The following is a 20,230-nucleotide window of genomic DNA, read 5'->3' as shown; positions in this document are numbered from 1 at the left end:
GTGGCACGTCATTCCAGCGCAAGAGGTTAACCACCAACTGATTGCGGACCGTAACGAGTGACCAAACCGTATACAGTAACTCGTCGCTTTATTTGTGAACTCGTCGATATGATATATCTGGGTCGAAATTCTTGAGAAGTAATGAATTTATTGTTTGTTTTGCCTATTTTGTTTTACTTAAATATACTTGAAATTGAGAAAATATTGCAATTTTGGGACGAAAGAATTCTCCGACGTGCGTGGCACGTCATTCCAGCGCAAGAGGTCGAAACAACGAAGTAGCAAACGACGGGGGAATCGCGGTGTTGATGAAACTTTCATTTGAAGCCGACTCGGATATTTTTTTAAACAAAACACGCAAAACACGAAGCTCATTTCCGACTTTTCTTTCGTTCGTCGTACATTCGTCGTCTCTTACACGTTCCAAGATTACGACGACGGCTGTCGTGCCACGCGTCGAGAGATACGACGACGATCGAACGAAAGGAAAAATCAAAGGCTCCGGTAGCTGTGTGTTTTGGTGTCAGAGGTAAATGTCAGAGGTGGGATCGAGTGAGCGAACGGTTCGACGCGGCAATGGTCGGTTAAGGAGACGCGGGAGGCGGCGTCGAAGAATTGGGAACGCGACCTCGAACGAGCCGACTGCGAGTGGACACGACCTGGGGGACAATAAAATAAGCGAATCAGCAGGTCGTTGTCGTAATTCTGGCTACGTCACTGGTACTACCCCTCTACACTCGACGGAGGGTCGTGTACCCTCGCGTAGAGGGGGATAACGGCGGCGGGAGAGAGTGGCGCGGAGCGGCGGCGGCAGAGAGAGAGAGAGAGAGAGAGAGAGAGAATGAGTTAAGAGAGGGTGAGAGAGCGAAGAGAGGAGAGGAACATGGGGTGAGAAGCGCGCTGAAGAGAGAGTAGAGGGGCCAGGGGGGAGGGACAGCGGTGGTGAGAGGAACGCGCGGAACGCTTTATGAATGAATGTTTCCACGCCAAGTGTGGCGAGAGAGCGAGAGAGGCCCCCGTGTGTCCCGCGTGTAAACACAATAATACCGACGTTTCCATTCATCAGGTCGACCCCGGCAAAGCACGCCGCGACCTCGAGAAATGCCTTTCGAGGCGCCACGTGGATCGCATACCCCTCCCTAACCCTCTCTCTCTCTCTCTGTCTCTCTTTCTCTGTCTCTCTCCACCCTGTGTCCCTCTTCCTCGTTCTTTTTTGTTCACCAACCCTCCGTCCCGCTGTTTCAAAAGCGATTTCAATCTTGCCCTCCTTGGTGGTTCGCCGCCGAGCTCTATATCTTCTCTCCGTTCTGTCTGTGTGTCACGAGCGTTGACTCCGGCGCGCTCGCTTCTCTCCGTCAAGAGACAGCGACGTTTGTTCCAGCGATCCAGGTGAAAATTTTGAAACGTTCCTGAGATCCGTGGAAACCTCATCTTGGAGGCGCGACTTGGATGTGCCACTTAACACATTAACGTGGACGGGAATTCGCGTGTTTTAGTTTTTCTGCTGTTGCGGACGGGAGACGAGAATTCTCGTGTTTCAACGTTGCGGACGAGGAGGAACGCTATAATTTATATTATATAATATTATATATTATAATGTATTAATTTTTCAAGAAGTAGGGAAATTGTTTCCTAACATACCGCACCCAAGAAACGTTACTAGAGGTAGTTTCATTTTATTTAATAAAATACCTCTAAAATGAAAAATAATTAATAACTTTAATTATTAATAAAATAATACACTTGTTAAATGCTATACATTGAACCTCTTGAACCCTTTCAATCATATATTAAATATTATATTAAATAATTATAATTATATTAAATAATTTAAAAAATGCGAGAGAATACTATATGTTTGCCAAAGCATACCGTCCTGTGTTAATATAAATATAAAATAAATAATACGATTAATAATCTAAAATACATAATAAATGGATTCTTAAATGTTACTATAAAATACAGTAATATATAGTAAGTATAGTATATATAGTAATTTTTAAATATTACTATAAAATATAGTAAGTATAGTAATATATAGTAATTCTTAAATATTATAATTAAAATATATAGTAATATACAGTAATTCTTATATATTACTATAAAATATATAGTAATATATATGTATAATTACTATAAAATATATAGTAATGTACAGTAATTCTTAAATATTACTATAAAATATATAGTAATATATATGTATAATTAATTATAAAATATATAGTAATATTGAAGAATATTTTATCAATGTGAATTAAACAAGTGCATATATGCATCGTACAAAGTTTCCCTGTTGCTCCAAAAATGTGCGGGCCCTTAGGCGCTACGCAATGCGTTAAGACGCGTTTTCATTAGCTGTCGAAATTTTTGAAATTGTTAAACCAGAAACACGGTATGACGCGTGTAAACCGTATTAGAAATTCTGACCCGGTTCGTCGTGAGTAAAAGAGGGCAACCGAGTTATCTGGCCTGCAAGAAAGTCCAGCTGCTTGGTCGTGCGTGGCAACGAAATGCACGTAGCTCAAATCTGACTCTTTTCGCGGTGGCGCGTATCGCGACGAAAGAAAAGGAGTGAATAATTTTAGTTTCTGAATAGCTTGGGTTTTTCAAAAACGTTGAGTTTTATGAAAAACCTTTCGAATGAAAAGCATCCTCGAGTGAAAGGAAAAATGTCTGCAGAGAGCATGAATATTCAAATATTTCGCAAAAATTGTACGTGCTTCGTGCTTAGATTGTTCAAAGTGGAAGATCCTGTTAAAATTTTGAAGTCGGCGGAAAATTGTCCAGAAAATTATAGAAAAGAAAAAAATACACAAATATTTTTCGAAATTACAAAAGATGATAAGATAATGTTCCATCTCGCTGTGAACTGTAAAAAAAAACAAAATTACAAAATGTTGCTATAAATATTACACATTGAAGATGGCCCTTAAATTCCAATAAAATTATAAGTAGTATGTGAACAAGTATGAAAAAATTCGATTTTCCGAATCGGACGCTCCTCTAACTTGTGTCGTGCGTTGTGTTGCAGGATTTCGAGGAGACGGATCTATCGAGAAAGGAGGACACGTTGCAAGGATGGGCGGGGAAGAGCGTTTGGTCCATGGTGTGCGCCATGGAATTAGGCTTGATATCGAGTGTCTCGCAGAACAACGTCTTGCACGACACGATGCCCGACGAACGATCGTACGTCAACGTGGCCGGCGTCGCAGTTCCCAAGTCCACGTTGCCCTTGATAAATAACAGCTCGGTCAGCGCCGCGAGCAAGTCGTCGAGGATCCGTTTGAAATCGCGCAGAAGAAAGAAGAAACGGAGCTCGAAATGCGCGTCCAGATCCAAGAGCGAATCCCCGTTCATCCGAGGTAAAGAGGTGAAGGAGAACTTTTGCAAGACTAGACGAAGCTACGACTCAACGACCATGGACAACGACTTGAACACCGTCGACAAGTTTTGGAGATACCAGAAGAGAAGGCACGAGGGCACGAAAAACGCGGAGCAGTTCCCTTGCAGCGAAACTCGGAACGACGATCCATCCGTGTCAGCCGGTTATCGCGATTCACTCGCGGCGAAACGCGACGATAACGATAATTTGCCGAATCAATCGAATCACACGGCAAACATCCTCCCAACGCGAGTAAACATTCCGCAGACTGGCACCTCCAGTCGAGAGGTGAAGTCATCTTGCAGAAACGACGCGGGTAACATCGCCTCGCGCGGTTACGATCGCTCGGCGGGAAACGATCGTTGGACGAGGAGAACCGATTTCAAAACGTCGTCGAAGCCTGTTAACGTGCGGCAGAAACGGATGGTCGATCGCGACGAGGACAAACGATTACGTTATTCGAGGGAGGATCGCAACGATGACCACCAGGGTAACGTATCGGTCGAGCCGGAGTCTGAAGAGTCGTCGAAGGAACAATCGGAGAACGAAGAAGACCTCGCTCTCGATGAGTTGGCCAGCCTCGACGAAGCTGAATCCTCGAACTTTGGCGCGGCACGTTCGTCGAATTCTGGCGACGCGCGGTCGTCGAGCTTTCGCGAAGCTCGGCCGTCGAGCTTCGGGGGATCGACGTTGTTGAACTTCGACGAAGCCAGATCGTCGAGTTTTAACGAACCGCCGTCGCCGAATCTTGACGAGAGCGCGTCTTCGAGTTTTAGCGAGATGCAGTCGTCGAATCTCGACGAGACTGCGTCTACGAATTTCGGCGAGGCGCGGTCGTTGAGTTTCGGGAGGGAAGGCGTATCGTTGAGTTTCGGGAGGGAGGGCGTATCGTTGAGTTTCGGGAGGGAGGGCGTATCGTTGAGCTTCGACGACGGTAGATCGTCGAATTTTAGCGAGCTGCGATCTTCGAATCGCGAAGACGAGACTACGTCTTCCAACTTTGGCGATGGGAAATTGCCGAATTTTGGGGAAGCTGCGTTGTTGAGTTTCGACGAGGGTGGATCGTCGAATTTCGACGAGCGACCATCGAATTTTGTCGAGACTCAATCGACGAATTTCGACGGAGCTCCGTCGGCGAGTTCCAACGGGGAGCAACCGTCGAAGCTCGACATCGACGAGCTTTCCGCGAGCAAAAAAGTCTCCTCGAACGAAGAGAGTGAAGACGAACACTCGATCGCGAAGAAGAGCAAGATGTCCTCCGACGAGAACACGACGACCGCCAAGCCGATGAGGAAAGTCGTGAAGGCCCCCCAGAAGAAAGGATCCAGGTGGAGCGACGGATGTTACGAGCTCAGGAGGGTTACGCGAGGATCGATGAAAGTCAGCAAGGATCTGTTCGTTGGCAAATTGGTGTGGGGCTATTATTCCGGATGGTGGCCAGGCGAGAATTTCAATATTCTTTCTTTCTTTTTTCTTTTTTTTTTTTTTTTTTATTTAACCTCTTGCGCTGGAACGACGTGCCACGCACGTCGAGAACTTTTTGCCCCAAATTGCCACATTTTCTCTCAGCTTCAAGTAACAAATGTCCAGGCGAAACAAATGTCAAGTTTATTACTTCTTAATAAGTTCTAAGATGTATTTATTACTTCTTAATAATTTCAGCGATATCTATACTGACGGAAGAAAAAGAAAGCGACGAATTATTTTGTACGGTTCGGTCACTCGTTACGGTCCGCAATCAGTTGCCAGCGCAAGTGGTTAAACAGAAAGAGAACAATAATTAACGACTTTAAGGAACTGTGTCAAAAGGACAACACGGCTTTCTTTCTTGTATTTTATCATTTCACCATATGAATTTATACGAAACACCATTTTTCGAAAGAGGACTCCTATTTTTATATATATAGAGAGTGACCTGTCCAGCGAATGAACGTTGCTCGTATCATGCGAAAAAATTAATACCTATCTCTGTACCTACGCTCCCTTCACGTTGAAATTTACATAGCACGGTCCCTGACTGAAAACAGCTTTTCTGATCAAATTCAGAGGCCTGAATGTAGGTTGTTAATAATTTTTATTAACTGTTGAAGTACATACGTATATAATGTGAATTTTTTTTAATAATTAATAATTTATTCTTCTCTCTGTTTTCCTTCGATTGCAACGTTCATTACAAAGAAACATTCTTGCGCTTTTATAATGAACACTCAATAGTAAAAACTAATGAAATATTACTATACAGGGTGTTTCGTAACTTGTGGGATCCACTTCGACAGCTGATTGTACGTCTAAAAATGATGAAAAAATAAATATATGTCCTATCTGTCTTTGTTTATGAGATATAATGAATTTTCTGTTTTAATTACTATTACAAAAGATGCTCGAAATGACCACCTTGCATTTGAAGACAAGCCTGCACGCGTCTTGTCATTCATCTGNCGGAGAACGAGCAGGCCATGCAATAGCACCTCCACGACCAATCCATTTATTTGCAAAGTGTTGATTTAAAAATTGCCTAGCCACTCGGCTAAAATTCGGCGGAGCTCCATCATGCATAAACCGCATACGAAGTCTAATATCGACTTGGAACTTCCTCTAATATTTCGTGTAAACGCATGCTCAAAAAAATCAACGTACATTGTGTCTGTTAGTTTCCCATCAAGGAAAAAAGGTCCAATTAAAAATTTATCAATTATTTCTGCCCATACGTTTAAACTAAACTGATGTTGATGTCTTGAATGCGCAATAACATGTAGGTTTTCTTCATCCCAGTTATGATTATTATGAAAATTAAATATACCATCCCTGGTAAAACTAGCTTCATCAGTGAAAAGTATGATAGACACAAAACTCTCTTCACGTTCTCACATTTGCAGGAACCAAGTACAAAAAACACAATCTTAAACGACATGTATTATTATTAGTAACAACTGAACTAATTTAGAGAGTATTGCGAAATTTGCTGAATCTTCAAATAGTCACACGAAAGATATCAAGTAAGTATTATTTGTAAACAGTGTGAATTCTTGCTTATGAATTATTGCGGTCTATGGAAAGAGAGGAGACCGGACAGAGAGTTTGCTCTGTTTATAAAATTCATTGTATCTCATAAACGAAGACAGATAGAAGACATATATTTCTATGACTTTTTTTCATTATTTTTAGGCGAGACAATCAGCTCCCGAAGTGGGTCCCACAAATTACGAAACACCCTGTATAACTGTATATAAATTACTAATATATATAAAATATAATAATAATTTAACAAATTGTTGTGTATATGAACTAAATTTTATTTAACTCTTCAAAGGTTTTACTAAAAACACGAAAGATGTTAAAACTGTGAATGATTCTAAGAGAGTTCAACTGACAAAACCGACAAAAATGTCCTCTTATTTTTACTCAACTTTTTGACCTCGTGACGTTCGAGGATAAGTCTTGTTACTTGGCGTCTACAATTTCAAACTTTCCTTCTTCACTCAAATTAAATCAAATTTTTACTTTTCTTTACGATTCGTCACAATGAAAAGACACGCGTGACTTTTGTCGAAATTAATGCTGAATTGAATTTCAAAACACGATTGTGTGAAATCACAATTAATCAAATTGTAACGATCGCAAACGATGCGTTGAAGACCGATAGAGCCAGTATTAATTGATTGACGATTTCATTAGTGAATACTAATTTCAACAGGTTTGAGTGTACGTTCACACACTGGACAGCTCATCCCCCAAATAAGAAATTATACGTATAAACTGCAGCAGTTCGCGTAATGCAAGAAATGTACCCTTAACGGGTTAATCATAAAAGCGATCGACGTTCCTCTCGTCTGTAGTTTCGTAGCTTGATCAGTTACCGACAGGCTGGCGCTAGCAATCGATTTACTGATCGAAAGTTTTAAAGCTGGAATAGGATCGGAGGAATGTACGTGACGTGACGTGACGTGACGAGACGAGACGTGATGCAACGCGACGCGACGAGACGAGCGCAATCGATGTTACAGCCATGTCCTAAGTAAACGTATTCTGTGCGATATTACAGCGTTAATTGTCGATGCCGACCACGTAGGAATGTTGCCGGAAACGGAGAAATTATGGGTGTACTGGATTGGCGAAGCTCGTATATCATCGGTGAATATATAAATTTCAATTTTTGTCCATTTTTCCTCTTCTTTTGCCCCTTTGACAATCCACGAAAAGTGGCGTTTCTTTTTCCCTCTCGTTTTTCCTTCTCAGTTTGTTTAGCTGAGGAAATTTTTAAATTAAGCCTAGAATTAGTTTCAGAGACGAGTGAGGGGTCAAAGGAATCCACGTCTATTAACACGTCAGTCAATGTGCATACTTTTTACAGTAAATGTCACGTAGAAATTAGAGATCTTTGATCTTTCAGCTTCAAACCGCGTGTTTGTTATAATAATAATTCACGTCACTGCGAACGAGGGTCACTCGAAATGGTACTGCGATAAGATAATCGCGATCCAGCTGTTTTGTAAAAAAAAATTACTCAAATATAAGATCCTTATTGTACATTGATAAATAACTAGACATAGTACAGAAATTAATAAAGGTCGAAATGTCTTATTACATACATAATAATAATAATGATAAGAAGAAGAAGAAGAAAGGCCTCTTATTATAAATTTTCTTCCAACTTCATCTTTTTGCAAGAACGTTATTAATTTTACTAAAAGTCTTTTGAATATTTTACTCAACCACAAATAAGATCATTCAAAATCGTTTTGAAACAAGACAATCACTTGTTTCGGCGGTGAAAAAGAAAAAGAAAAAAAAAAGAGAGATTTGATCAATTATTATAATTTTTCTTTTAAATGTGTTCTGCTAAAAATGAAATGCCAAAGAATGTTATTATATTTTATAAGATTGTTACCTTTATTTTATAAGAATGTTAGTCATTTTACAAGAATTTTCGTAAAAGAGCGTTATTTCAAGATGATTCTTGCACATTTGTTTGCGTTTCTTCTTCTTGCGGATAAACGAAATTAAAAGGAAAAAGACATTTAATGGAAATCATGCAATGAAGGAATTAAATTTGGACATTTTGTGTCAAAGACATTTAATGGAAATCATGCAATGAAGGAATTAAATTTGGACATTTTTTTGAATGGATTGTCAAAGGGTTGTTAATTTCCCTTCATAAGCAACGCGTTTGCACAAAATTCACGACTTGTCGAATTCGTTTCAGTTGAATGAGAAGACGCAAATCGAACCGTTCTCGTCAAACCTCGAGAGCAGACTAACGAAGAACTTAAGCGAAGCGCGAGTACGCGCCATTGACGCAGCTATGCAGGTCTGTTTCTTTCATCTTTTTTTCGTTCACTTTCTGTTGTCACATCCTATATACCCGATTGAGACACAAACGTATCTGTTTCAGATGTTACGCGGCGCGTTGGGCTGCACTTTGACCAAACCTTACTTCACGTGGATCGAGAACAATTTTCCAACTATGATCGAAAGTGAGTAATACGAGTCGTGACCCTGAAAAAAGTTACATAGAGTTACTTTCTGGTATTTATTTTTTTTTTTTTTTTTTGTTGGAGATTTAATTAATTCAGCACTGTTGTTTCACTTAATTATTTTACTGTATTTACTATATTTGTGTTAGGACACTGACGACTATGCTTAGTTCAAAACACTGATATGGAACTTGAACGATTTGATTGCTGATTTTACCAACTGATGTAAATTTATTAATGTTAATTTAATTTCTTTCCCCGTGCATAGTGATGGACGAGCTTAAGTTCTATCCGTATCCAAACAATATACAACGGAGACTCGACACTCTTAGGCAGAAAAATGCCAAAATTACAGAGAAATATCTGCTAGACCAAAAACGTATGTATTTTTAACTTTTCTCATTGTCCTTCCTTCTTTCTTTTTCTACTGAAAACGTCAATTGTGCCTCTCTCTCTCTCTTTTTTGCTCTCAATTTTCTAGGGGAAAGTCAAGGGAAAAAGGTGGTTGAGAAGCCGAAAGAGGTGCCACAACGAAATAACGTAGATTTAACGCGTTTGCCGTTGCAAGAACAGAATCCGGGGATTATAGCGTGGGCTAAAATCGCCGGACACAATTGGTGGCCAGGTAATGCGATTTTAAAGTTCCTCCTTTTACGATATCCTTTCCAGTCTTCCCTTGTTTCAATACTCTTCGTGGATTATACACTGCCTTGTGTAATCTTCGATCGTTTCGATTTTCATTTTGAACAGTGATGGGATCAAATTCGATACGTAGTACTTATTTATATACCGTAAATAATATACGATCTTATTCTTAATCGATTTGTATTAATTTCGATCGGAAGTTAATGATCATAATGAGTCACTCGTTATCATCTTATGGAATCAGCGAATAATTTGTGAAATGAATGGAATTCCAATTGTTTCAAACTAGTCACTTGTTGTTGGTTAACTTAGTTACAGTTATTATTGTTGAAATTAATCATCAGTCAATATCATATTGGTTAATATTGTCTCTGTTAATTTGGACAGATTTTGTTTACTTTGATAATCATATAAGAGATTAAGAGAGATAATGTTGTCTTTAATTTTCAAGTAGTTATCGTGGGATCAAAGATAACTTTGTATTAACTGCGTCAAACTTTTTAATCTAACGTACGATGTCGTTCAATCTGCTTGTGAAATATTGGATATTTACAAGCTGGTCTCGAATTTTTGAATATTTAAGGTCAATTACGTAAAGTCAATTTGGAATCACCTTTTTTTTTTTTTTTGCTATACTCACATTGAATTATTGTAATAATAAAAGTATTATTAACGATGTTCTTTTCTTCTAATCAAATTTTGTACAATTAATTAAAAAGTCTTCTGAAACAGCAGAATTTAAAAGCTAAACTCTTTTTTGAAGGTTTACACGCGTTTCGGGTAAAAATATGTAACCACGTCAAACTTTTTAATCTAACGTACGATATGACTGTTAATAACAAATTTACATTAAAATAACTAAAAAATAAAAACGTGGGAGGGCATCCAATCTGTGTAAAAATATACATTTATATACGTAAATATACATAAAAATATACAACGGATAGCATATTTTATCTGTGTAATATTTATAGCTATCAGTGTAGTTGCAATGTGAATACGTTACAATACGAACTTTATTCTATTATTTACATCTAGACGCTATCATATTTACGATAAGCGTGATAAATTATTTTACATAAAATATACACGTTTATCTAGTCGTAACAGCTATCCTAATGTATTTTATCCTTCTGCTCGTTTACTTTCGCATCTAGACGAGTTACGTTTACGATACAAGTGAACACTACGTTTCAAAGCTGAAACATTCAAACGATCAAGACCAGATTCAGAAACGATCACAGTTCACAGTTTCCAATATGAACAGCTTCGACTCATTACGAAAATGAAAACACGCTCTCTTTATATGTTGCAGCAATGATTATCGATTATCGCGACTGTTGCATGCGAGAACCGAGCTTTGGATGCCAATGGATTATGTGGTACGGTGACTACCAACTTTCAGAGGTAAAAATAATCGAACGTTATTAAACGTTTCGTGGGAAAGGAACCGAAATAATATACAGGATGTTTCGTAACTTGTGGGACACATTTCGGGAGCTGATCGTTCGCCTAAAAATGATGAAAAAAAGTCATATATAAATATATGTCCTATCTGTCTTTGTTTATGAGATATAATGAATTTTCTGTTTTAATTACTATTACAAAAAATGCTCAAAATGACCACCTTGCATTTGAAGACAANGCCTGCACGCGTCTTGTCATTCATCTGATTACTCTCTCTATCATTCCTGGTGTTTCTCGAATTTGTCGGAAGCCTTGCTCTGTTCTATTTCGTAGCATTTCAGCATTTTCGATCGATGTTACGTGTACAATAGATTTTAAATTAAATTCCCGCAAATGAAAATCTAATGGATTCAAATTCGGAGAACGAGCAGGCCATGCAATAGCACCTCCACGACCAATCCATTTATTTGCAAAGTGTTGATTTAAAAATTGCCTAGCCACTCGGCTAAAATTCGGCGGAGCTCCATCATGCATAAACCGCATACGAAGTCTAATATCGACTCGGAACTTCCTCTAATATTTCGTGTAAACGCATGCTCAAAAAATCAACGTACTTTGTGCCTGTTAGTTTTCTATCAAGGAAAAAAGGTCCAATTAAAAATTTATCAATTATTCCTGCTCATACGTTTAAACTAAACTAGTGTTGAATGCGCAATGACATGTGGGTTTTCTTCATCCCAATTATGATTATTATGAAAATTGAATATACCGTCCCTGGTAAAACTAGCTTCATCACTATTGCGGTCTATGGAAAGAGGCAGAGAGTTTGCTCTGTTTATAAAATTCATTATATCTCATAAACGAACGACAGATAGGACATATATTTATGTGACTTTTTTTTCATTATTTTTAGGCGTACAATCAGCTCCCGAAGTGGGTCCCACAAGTTACGAAACATCCTGTGTATCATACGTAGTATCGTTTTTTCAATGATTTTTCATTTACGCACGACAGGTTCATCATCAGTTGTTTATGAAATTCGACAAAGGAATTGAAAAAATGCGCGACTACATAAATAATACGAAGAAGCATTTGTATATGGTCGGAGTTCTTCAAGCGTCCAAAGTATTTATCTGCGCCATTTCAAATCTGTTGTAAGCCACGAAATTCCATCGAGCCATGGTTTTCCAATTTTTTTTTTTTTTTTTTTGTTTTTCTTTTCTTTTAGGATTATTGCTCCCGTATAGGTCTCGAAACCAAGAATTGGACACTAGACGATGCGCTCAAATATTTTTCAAAAGCGAAAAGCTCCCAAGCATCGTCGTGTGATACTACGAAAAAGAAGGATTCCGTCAAAATATACGATAAATATTCAGCTTGCATAGCTGAGAAATTGATCGAGTTGAAGAAGAATACAGATGTTGATGATGAACGGACGGATGTCATAAAGAACAGTGGTAAGTTCTACTTTTTGTATTTGCAAATAATTGGGAACGTTGGACAACAGTGAAGAAACCTGATTGTAACACTGACGCTGAAAAATTCTCGATATTTTAAACTGTTAAATTTGTAAAAAAAAATTGTCCAACAATTATTATAAAAACTATTTTACATAATTATTGTAAAATATTCTATAAACATTGTTTAGTAATCCATAAGTTTCATTTTAAAGCGTAGTCTTCTCGAACCTGATAATCTTGAGTCCATTTTTACATCATATAGCAAATAGGGAAGTAAGGATACTTTCATTCTCAAAAATTTTAAAAATTCAAACATCTCTTGAAACATTGAAAAATTATTTTTGTGGCTATATCTACAACGATGTTGAAGATTGAAGTCTCCCCTTTACTTGCACAATTTTGGTATGAATTGAATATATATTGAACTTTGTATATTAGTATATCATAGGATTAGTTTTAAGTTGAAGTTACGCGATTAAATTCTCAAGATCTTTACGTATTCTAAAATAATTCTCAGTCCATTCTATACACCACCTCATTGAAATGAACATTGTTTCAAAATTAGAAGGATTAAAATAATATTTAATATAAAATATAAGCATTTCTTTCTGTCTAGATGATTTACGTTCAGCGATGAACGGAAACGTCACTTTCAAATCGTTATGTCTAAGGTGTTTGAAAGTTCCTAAGGGTAAAATGGACATTCATCCATTCTTCGAGGGATCTCTATGCAGAGAATGTTCGGTATGGTGGCATTGGTAATATGTACATCGATAACATCACCGCGATGTTGTAATACTTTGGCAATTATTTATGCTTCAAAATCCTATCGTTTCAGGATCACTATAAACCCTGTATGTTTCTCTTCGGCAATGATTCGAAATGCGTAAGTATCCCTGTCAGAATATACTATATTACATATAAGGATAGAGTGACCCAAGGTTTACAGGATTATTACGGACTGAGGTTTTTGATCTTTATCAAGTTAGATGAGATATATTGAAATAATAAATATCTATATTACAGGCTGTGCTTATTGCACAAATCAGAGATGCAAAAAAATTCCATAATTGCAAACAGTAGTTTATCACAATAATAGAAAATAGTTTAGTTTTAAATATTGAATATTAAAATAAGTATAAAGTATAGTATATAAAACAAATATTAATATTATACGATTTGGAAAGAAGAAAAACGAAGAAAATATTGCAAATTCTTCAAATTTTTTCCTATAATATATAAATACAATTTAAGTTTAATAGAATTTAAAATAATGTTTGATCTAAAATAATTAAAAAAATATTGCAAATGAAATCTTATTTTAACACGATATTAACCAATTAATCTATATTTACATGACATATGTTTTATTTAATTATACTATCGCGGTATACTGACAAAGTTTGGCTGTTAAACCTCGGGATACCCACTATGTTCTATACTACATTCAAACGAAATAATTATCAAGATTGATTCGTTGTTGATTGATAGTTTTACTGCACGGTGTGTGCAGCCTCTGGAACGATGATCATATGTGATAAAGAAGATTGTCCAAGGTAAATTCCTTTGTAATTGTCGTTTTTCAAACGTACGAACGAACATTGTCAAACGATTCTTTTTCTAGAGTCTATTGTACTGCTTGCATGAAACATCTGTTATGCCCAACGACGTACGAGCAAGTTCTTCGAGAAGATCCTTGGGAGTGCTTCCTCTGCGCAAAATCTCAATCGTTCACCGATTCGTTTGTCAAGCCTCGAACAAATTGGAAAGCGAAGATAATCAGCATGTTCCGTACAAATTTCAAATCGAACGTGCAACAGCTAGTGAAACGTAATCACGAGAAGAAAAAAATACGTGTGCTATCGTTGTTCGATGGCCTTAGTACAGGTGCTGGATGGAATTCTTATCTTTTCTCCTTTTCATTTCTTCACGTTGCCTAGTCGTTTACTGATTTTTTAGAAAAACGGATGTTTTCAGGCTTACTGGTGCTCCTCAAGTTAGGTATAGCCGTGGACAAGTATTACGCGAGCGAAATCGACCCGGACGCGTTAATGGTGAGTGCTACACATTTTGGCGATCGAGTTATTCATTTGGGCAACGTGAAGGGCATCACGAAGGAAAAGATCAAGGAAATAGCTCCTATCGATTTATTGATCGGTGGATCACCCTGCAATGACCTGAGTTTGGCTAACCCAGCGCGACTTGGTCTCCATGGTTCGCATAGTTATATTAAAATGCACTACCATACGTATATCCTCGTTTACAAACGTTATAAAAATGATATAAAAAAATCAGTAAAATTGTAAGTTTTATAAATTTGTTCCAAGTTAGAAGTTATTTTTAAAAGTAAAACAAGTAGATTCTTTGTTTTGTAAATTAAGAATCAAAAGATCAAATGAATGCAATTTTTATTATTAGTACGTTCGGTATTAGATGAAAAGTATAATGTTTAGAATGATTATCACACTGTGACAATGAATATGTGAATAAGAAATTTCAAATTTATGGGAGGCACAAATATATACAGATATACATACATATGTATGAAAGTATTGATTCAGTATTCTTCAATTATGTTCACAAAAATGAAATTTTATGAATATTTAATGATTATAAATAACATTACGGTGCTATTATTATGCAGAATGATGATATTAAATCAATCAATCTTGTATAATAAAATATTATCATTATAATCTTCACTTTTTATTTTATATTCTTTGATCTTCTGTAGATACAAAAATATTTCAAACTCTTGAGAACATGGATAAAAATGTCGTGAAATTTTGCTTAGAATTATATTTCAAGTCTTATATGAATTATTTCTTTCATATTCTGACTACACCAAAATGTGTTCGAACACTTATAAACGAGGATATACATAAAAACGCGCGTTTTACAGTTTTTCATCACATTGTTGTTTCAGATCCAAAAGGAACTGGTGTTCTTTTCTTCGAGTATAGTCGAATCCTGGATCTAGTAAAGAAAATCAATAATAAACACCATTTATTTTGGTTCTATGAAAACGTCGCTTCGATGCCGACTGAATATAGATTAGAAATTAACAAGTAAGGTTTCCAAAGTTGAACGTTTGGTTTTACAGAATGTTACTGAAAACATTGAAACTTCATTCTGTAACAGACATTTAGGACAAGAACCTGATACGATAGACTCGGCTGATTTTTCCCCTCAACATAGATTGAGGCTATACTGGCATAATTTACCGCTAGAACCACACTCGTTGCCAAATCAAGAACAGCAAGACGTACAGGATATACTTACGCCGCATTGTCAACGTTACTCGCTTGTTAAGAAAATTCGTACTGTTACTACGAAAGTAAACTCGCTAAAGCAAGGTATAATACTTGTTTTTGCACTAGTTTTTTCAATAGTTATATCACTGATAATATAATTATATCTGTAGTAGTTACATCGCTATTCGTCACATTAATTACGTTTTAAATTATTAATGATTTCTTTACATTTGCAGGTAAATTGGCTTTAAAACCAATTCTTATGAAAGACGAAACTGATTCTTTGTGGATAACTGAACTCGAAGAAATATTCGGATTTCCGCGCCATTATACAGACGTGAAGAATTTATCAGCAACAAAAAGGCAAAAATTAATAGGGAAATCTTGGAGCGTCCAAACTTTAACTGCCATTTTTAGGTCTCTCTGTCCCTTTTTTGAGTGCAATACGACTGAAACGAATCGACCATAGTATATTAAGAAAAGTCAAAAGTATTTAAACATAGCATGTGTTTATAAATAGCAAAAATGAAACAATGAAATGTAAACTGTATCTCGCTTTATTTAGTCCACGAGGAGGATACAGCGAGTATGTTTTAATGAATTCCATCAAATCTATTTCCATTTACTTTTAATTTTATTACAATGAAGACAAAACAAATACTTCACAGTATTTTTTACCATTTTTATTTTTTCTATTAAAATTACATCGCATATGCTTTTTTGTCTTTCTTTTCAAATTGTCTGTTTTATTTATGTATACATCAAACATATATGTTTTATACATCTTTTTTTTGTAATAATAAGAAAAACAATATAAACATGTATTCTTGAAAAATAGAAATATCAATGGATGATACATTATACAATCTTTTTTCATGTCAGATTGTTATTGCATCAAGCATTATTTTGTACTTTTTAATACCTCATACGGAAATACCCTCTGCGATGTTCTCGAGACATTGGTGAAACATCATTTCCACCAGTGTAAGGTACATTTTTGAATTGATTAGTCTGTAGCAACGTGACAGGTACTGGTATACATCCCATCAAACAATTTACATACCGCATTGTAGAAACCGGTAATGGTGTATTGATAAATATCTGTTGTCGCTCCATATCAACTCCTCTAATGATACCTGCACACGAAATAATACTATACATTAATTTTAAATTATCAAGTATATACAGAAAGAAAAAAAATACATATTGTTGTGCCTACCAAATCCATAACAAGCGCAAAGGGGTGATCTGTTTAATATACGTGGACCAGCCATGGTTTGATCTGCTCGCAATTCGTTATTATTCACATCGATCCCACACAATGCTACTATATTACCATTTACTACGTTCAACACATGCGACGGTGACACTGATACTTGTGGAATTGAAATGCACAACGATGCAAAAGGCGTTCTGTAGGTGCAGAAATTTTGTATACATCAAAAATTGTTTAATAAATAATTTAATAATACTTTTATCTCGACGCGCGTGAAGAAATGATACTAACACATATGGTACAGCTTTGTTAATGCTTAATGACACAGAATCATAGCGAGTTCTAAAAAAAAAAGATATTAGAGTTATCATTAACATATGTTTCAACAATTCTAAATGTACGAATCGTAAAAACGATTATCAGATAATGTTAATGAAACTTACGAGGAATCAGCAGAGTTTTGTACAATTTCACTAAGATAAGAGATCATTACAAGTTCTCGTTGCTGATACGGTTCCATATTCCAAGTTTCATATCCTGGAGCATTTTTACTTTCCGCGTGTGAACGTACTACGAATAATTCATGATCGCATGGTAGATTTGATTTCGTAACATTTGTACTCCATGTCGGCCACGATACTTGCTATAAATAATGCGTTTCTTCCATCACATCTATTATTTCAGTCATGCTATTGGTGAAATAGTAGCAATTACCTGTCGATTTACTACTTGTTTACTTAAATACTCGATATAATTGTTTTTTGGCTTCTCAGATATAATCTGTACCACGAAAGAAGGTCGAATCAATTTGATTGTAAATAAAATAATGTCCCAACCGAGACCTTGTGGAAAACCCATCGTGTTTATGACGATAGGTAGTCGTGACAAAACTGGACAACTTGACAATTTGTCAACCAACATTTTGATACCATCGATATATCGTGTAATGCATCGCGCCACGTTTACATCTCCGATATATACTTGGAATGCCGGAGTCTTTAAATGCGTGAAATTTGGTCCCATCAAGGGTTGCTCGATCAAACTGTACGATATACAGCCAGCTGGCGTGCATTCTGTTTGTCCTGGATCAACATCAAAAAGAACTACCATTTTAGAAACAGGTAGTAGACTGTTTATCAAATAGCGCATCGTAGTTGATTTTCCAACGCTCTTCCCACCGGCTATTAAAGTACACGACCATTCGTTCGCATTCCAACGGGTCAATATTTTGTCGGCAACTTCTTGTGCAACACGTGGATCAACAATTATTTCTTTGCATGCTTGATTATCAACATAAAGATTCGATTGTAACATTCTTTCAGCCCTTCTGGTGTCAATCCAAGAATGATAGGGTACACTTTTTATTTCCGGGAATAGTTTGAACGGATAAAAGACATGTAAAAATCTAGTCAATTTGTTTTCCAAGTTGGATAACAAGACAATCGTCATGCCAGGTTTAATCTGTTTGACCTCGTCAACCAATTTGTTCTCTTGGTTTTGATCAATACCTTCTTTGGAAAGAAACACCCAAATATCTGACTCGACATTTTGCGAAAATTTTTCGCTCGCTTTGATCGAAACATTACTGTACCCTCTGGGTGAATAAATTTCAATTGGATTCTTCTGTGTAGTAATAACGTATCCGTAAACTTCTATTGCACCATATATCACTTGCACGATTAATTTTCCAGTGAAACAAAATCGTGCATCTTTTGACATAACGACGGCTACCTTGGTCTGTAAGCAATAAAATCGTATTGATTGCTGATTAGTAAGAAGAGTTTCTTTATAACTTGAAGCTTCCATTTTGAAAGTATTGTCCTGTATATTATTGACAACAGAGCCACTATTTCCTTCGATTTCACAGACATCGAATTTTTTAGCTTCTCCAACAATAGAGCCACTATTTCCTTCGATTTCACAGACATCAGATTTTTTAGCTTCTCCAATAGAGAGAAGAGTTTCTTTATAACTTGAAGCTTCCATTTTGAAAGCATTGTCCTGTATATTATTGACAACAGAGCCACTATTTCCTTCGATTTCACAGACATCGGATTTTTTAGCTTCTCCAACAATAGAGCTACTATTTCCTTCGATTTCACAGATATCGGATTTTTTAGCTTCTCCAACCAAAGCTAAATGTTTTCCTGGACTAGTAAGTGTATCACAATCGTTACTTTGCAATTGCTTCTTATCCTTGGGTAATTCGCGATTATTCTTAGATGGTGATACAACGTTGGTATCATTTCTTTGACTGCATGAACTGTTTGAATTTAACGATTCAGCAACAATGACAGAGGTATCACTCTTCAGATTCGATATATGTAAATGACTACTGTTGAATACATTGTTTTTCATTCTTGCTAGTTGTCCTTGTTGTTTAAATAATTCAGGTATACTGTGTGTGTCTTTCATTCTTCTTAGTTGTCCTTGTTGTTTAAATAATTCAGGTATACTGAGCGAGGATAAATCTTCCGACAGAGCTTCTATTATCACAGGCGAACCTATGGTTTTTTGCTTTGAAACATCAGTGTGGTGCTTCTTATTTGTGTCTTTGGTTAATTGTGCTTCCGCAGAGCCATCGCTCTGGAAGGAAAGATCCATAGAATCTGAAATTTAAGCAACCCGTTTCCATAATGGTATTCGGTACTTCAACATAGATATTATACCATATTTTATCTTCAACCTGCAAATAGCATGCGACATTTATCCCGGTTTATGAAAACGATCAAACGCGATTTCAAACAGTGTCTTTAGAAAACGTGTAAATTACTTACGTTCGGCTCCGTTTACATCAGCGGGTTTTTTCTTTCTTCGTTTTAAATTGCACTGCAAGAGCAATTGTTTTGTGTTCAACGAATCTTCAGGTAGTGGACTGTTTTCCACAACATTTCTACTTCCGTTCAAAGAGCTCATATTTGATCATTTAATAAACTACTTTCCTTTTTCTTGGGCTTGTTTCGTGCTTTATATTCCGGCAATTTCCTAAATTTGAAACTCCTTAAACGAGACAGCACACGTTTTGGGAAAAACTTTGGGATAAACCTTGGGGAATACCTTAATCACAAACGCAACAGATAAAATTGTTAAGAGGCATTCTAATCGGTCGACGTTTTACTCACGCTTTAGTTCGTTTCGCGCCAATTTTCAAAATTTTTATCTTTAATTTTTTCGTTTGCGTCGTTCTCATTCTCGTATCTCGTGAAATTCGATCGCGAAGCGAGAAAGTTCAAATCATCGGAGGACACGTTTTTCATAACTAATTTCAAAATAAACCAATATTACGGTCAGTTTTCATGGAGAAACTTATGTGGTTGTGACAAAAAGCGCATGCGCGTTGTATGTGTGTATACTCATACCTTGTTTTTTATTTAAGTTACAGATTTCATTGA

The 20,230-nt window shown here is 36.6% G+C and overlaps 3 protein-coding genes across 4 annotated transcripts in view; 1 reads left to right on the top strand and 2 right to left on the bottom strand.

Annotated features, from left to right (window-relative positions):
- LOC122530238 (atrophin-1-like) overlaps positions 1-1,189 on the bottom strand; it is a 119,030-nt gene extending 117,841 nt beyond the window's left edge. Inside the window, exon 1 of the mRNA XM_043657033.1 lies at positions 1,145-1,189. The gene's annotated coding sequence lies outside the window, so the exon portion shown is untranslated. The remainder of the gene's footprint in view (positions 1-1,144) is intronic.
- LOC122530237 overlaps positions 1-16,338 on the top strand; it is a 126,468-nt gene extending 110,130 nt beyond the window's left edge. For both annotated transcript variants that reach the window (XM_043657031.1, XM_043657032.1), the window contains 17 exons: positions 3,032-4,823; positions 7,425-7,513; positions 8,586-8,690; positions 8,775-8,856; positions 9,125-9,235; positions 9,338-9,481; positions 10,817-10,908; positions 11,923-12,033; positions 12,137-12,365; positions 12,985-13,112; positions 13,207-13,254; positions 13,860-13,924; positions 13,993-14,255; positions 14,346-14,582; positions 15,295-15,436; positions 15,510-15,724; positions 15,859-16,338. In XM_043657031.1, coding sequence (XP_043512966.1) covers positions 3,032-4,823; positions 7,425-7,513; positions 8,586-8,690; positions 8,775-8,856; positions 9,125-9,235; positions 9,338-9,481; positions 10,817-10,908; positions 11,923-12,033; positions 12,137-12,365; positions 12,985-13,112; positions 13,207-13,254; positions 13,860-13,924; positions 13,993-14,255; positions 14,346-14,582; positions 15,295-15,436; positions 15,510-15,724; positions 15,859-16,091 — 4,086 coding nt within the window. In that variant the 3' untranslated portion in view covers positions 16,092-16,338. The remainder of the gene's footprint in view (positions 1-3,031; positions 4,824-7,424; positions 7,514-8,585; positions 8,691-8,774; positions 8,857-9,124; positions 9,236-9,337; positions 9,482-10,816; positions 10,909-11,922; positions 12,034-12,136; positions 12,366-12,984; positions 13,113-13,206; positions 13,255-13,859; positions 13,925-13,992; positions 14,256-14,345; positions 14,583-15,294; positions 15,437-15,509; positions 15,725-15,858) is intronic.
- A 6-nt stretch (positions 16,339-16,344) lies between these two features.
- LOC122530240 (polynucleotide 5'-hydroxyl-kinase NOL9) lies at positions 16,345-20,120 on the bottom strand. The gene is made up of 6 exons (XM_043657039.1): positions 19,616-20,120; positions 17,553-19,447; positions 17,282-17,481; positions 17,130-17,180; positions 16,842-17,035; positions 16,345-16,758 (listed from the first exon to the last, which is right to left on the bottom strand). Exons 1-6 carry the CDS (start codon positions 19,752-19,754, stop codon positions 16,538-16,540), a joined length of 2,700 nt encoding a protein of 899 aa, XP_043512974.1. The 5' UTR covers positions 19,755-20,120; the 3' UTR covers positions 16,345-16,537.
- Positions 20,121-20,230: the final 110 nt, after the last annotated feature.

The sequence above is a fragment of the Frieseomelitta varia genome, unplaced genomic scaffold (assembly GCF_011392965.1).
Source record: "Frieseomelitta varia isolate USP_RPSP 00005682 unplaced genomic scaffold, Fvar_1.2 scaffold_333, whole genome shotgun sequence".
NCBI lineage: Eukaryota > Metazoa > Arthropoda > Insecta > Hymenoptera > Apidae > Frieseomelitta > Frieseomelitta varia.
The sequence above is the reverse complement of the archived record's forward strand: the minus strand, read 5'-3'. Positions and strand labels throughout refer to the sequence as shown.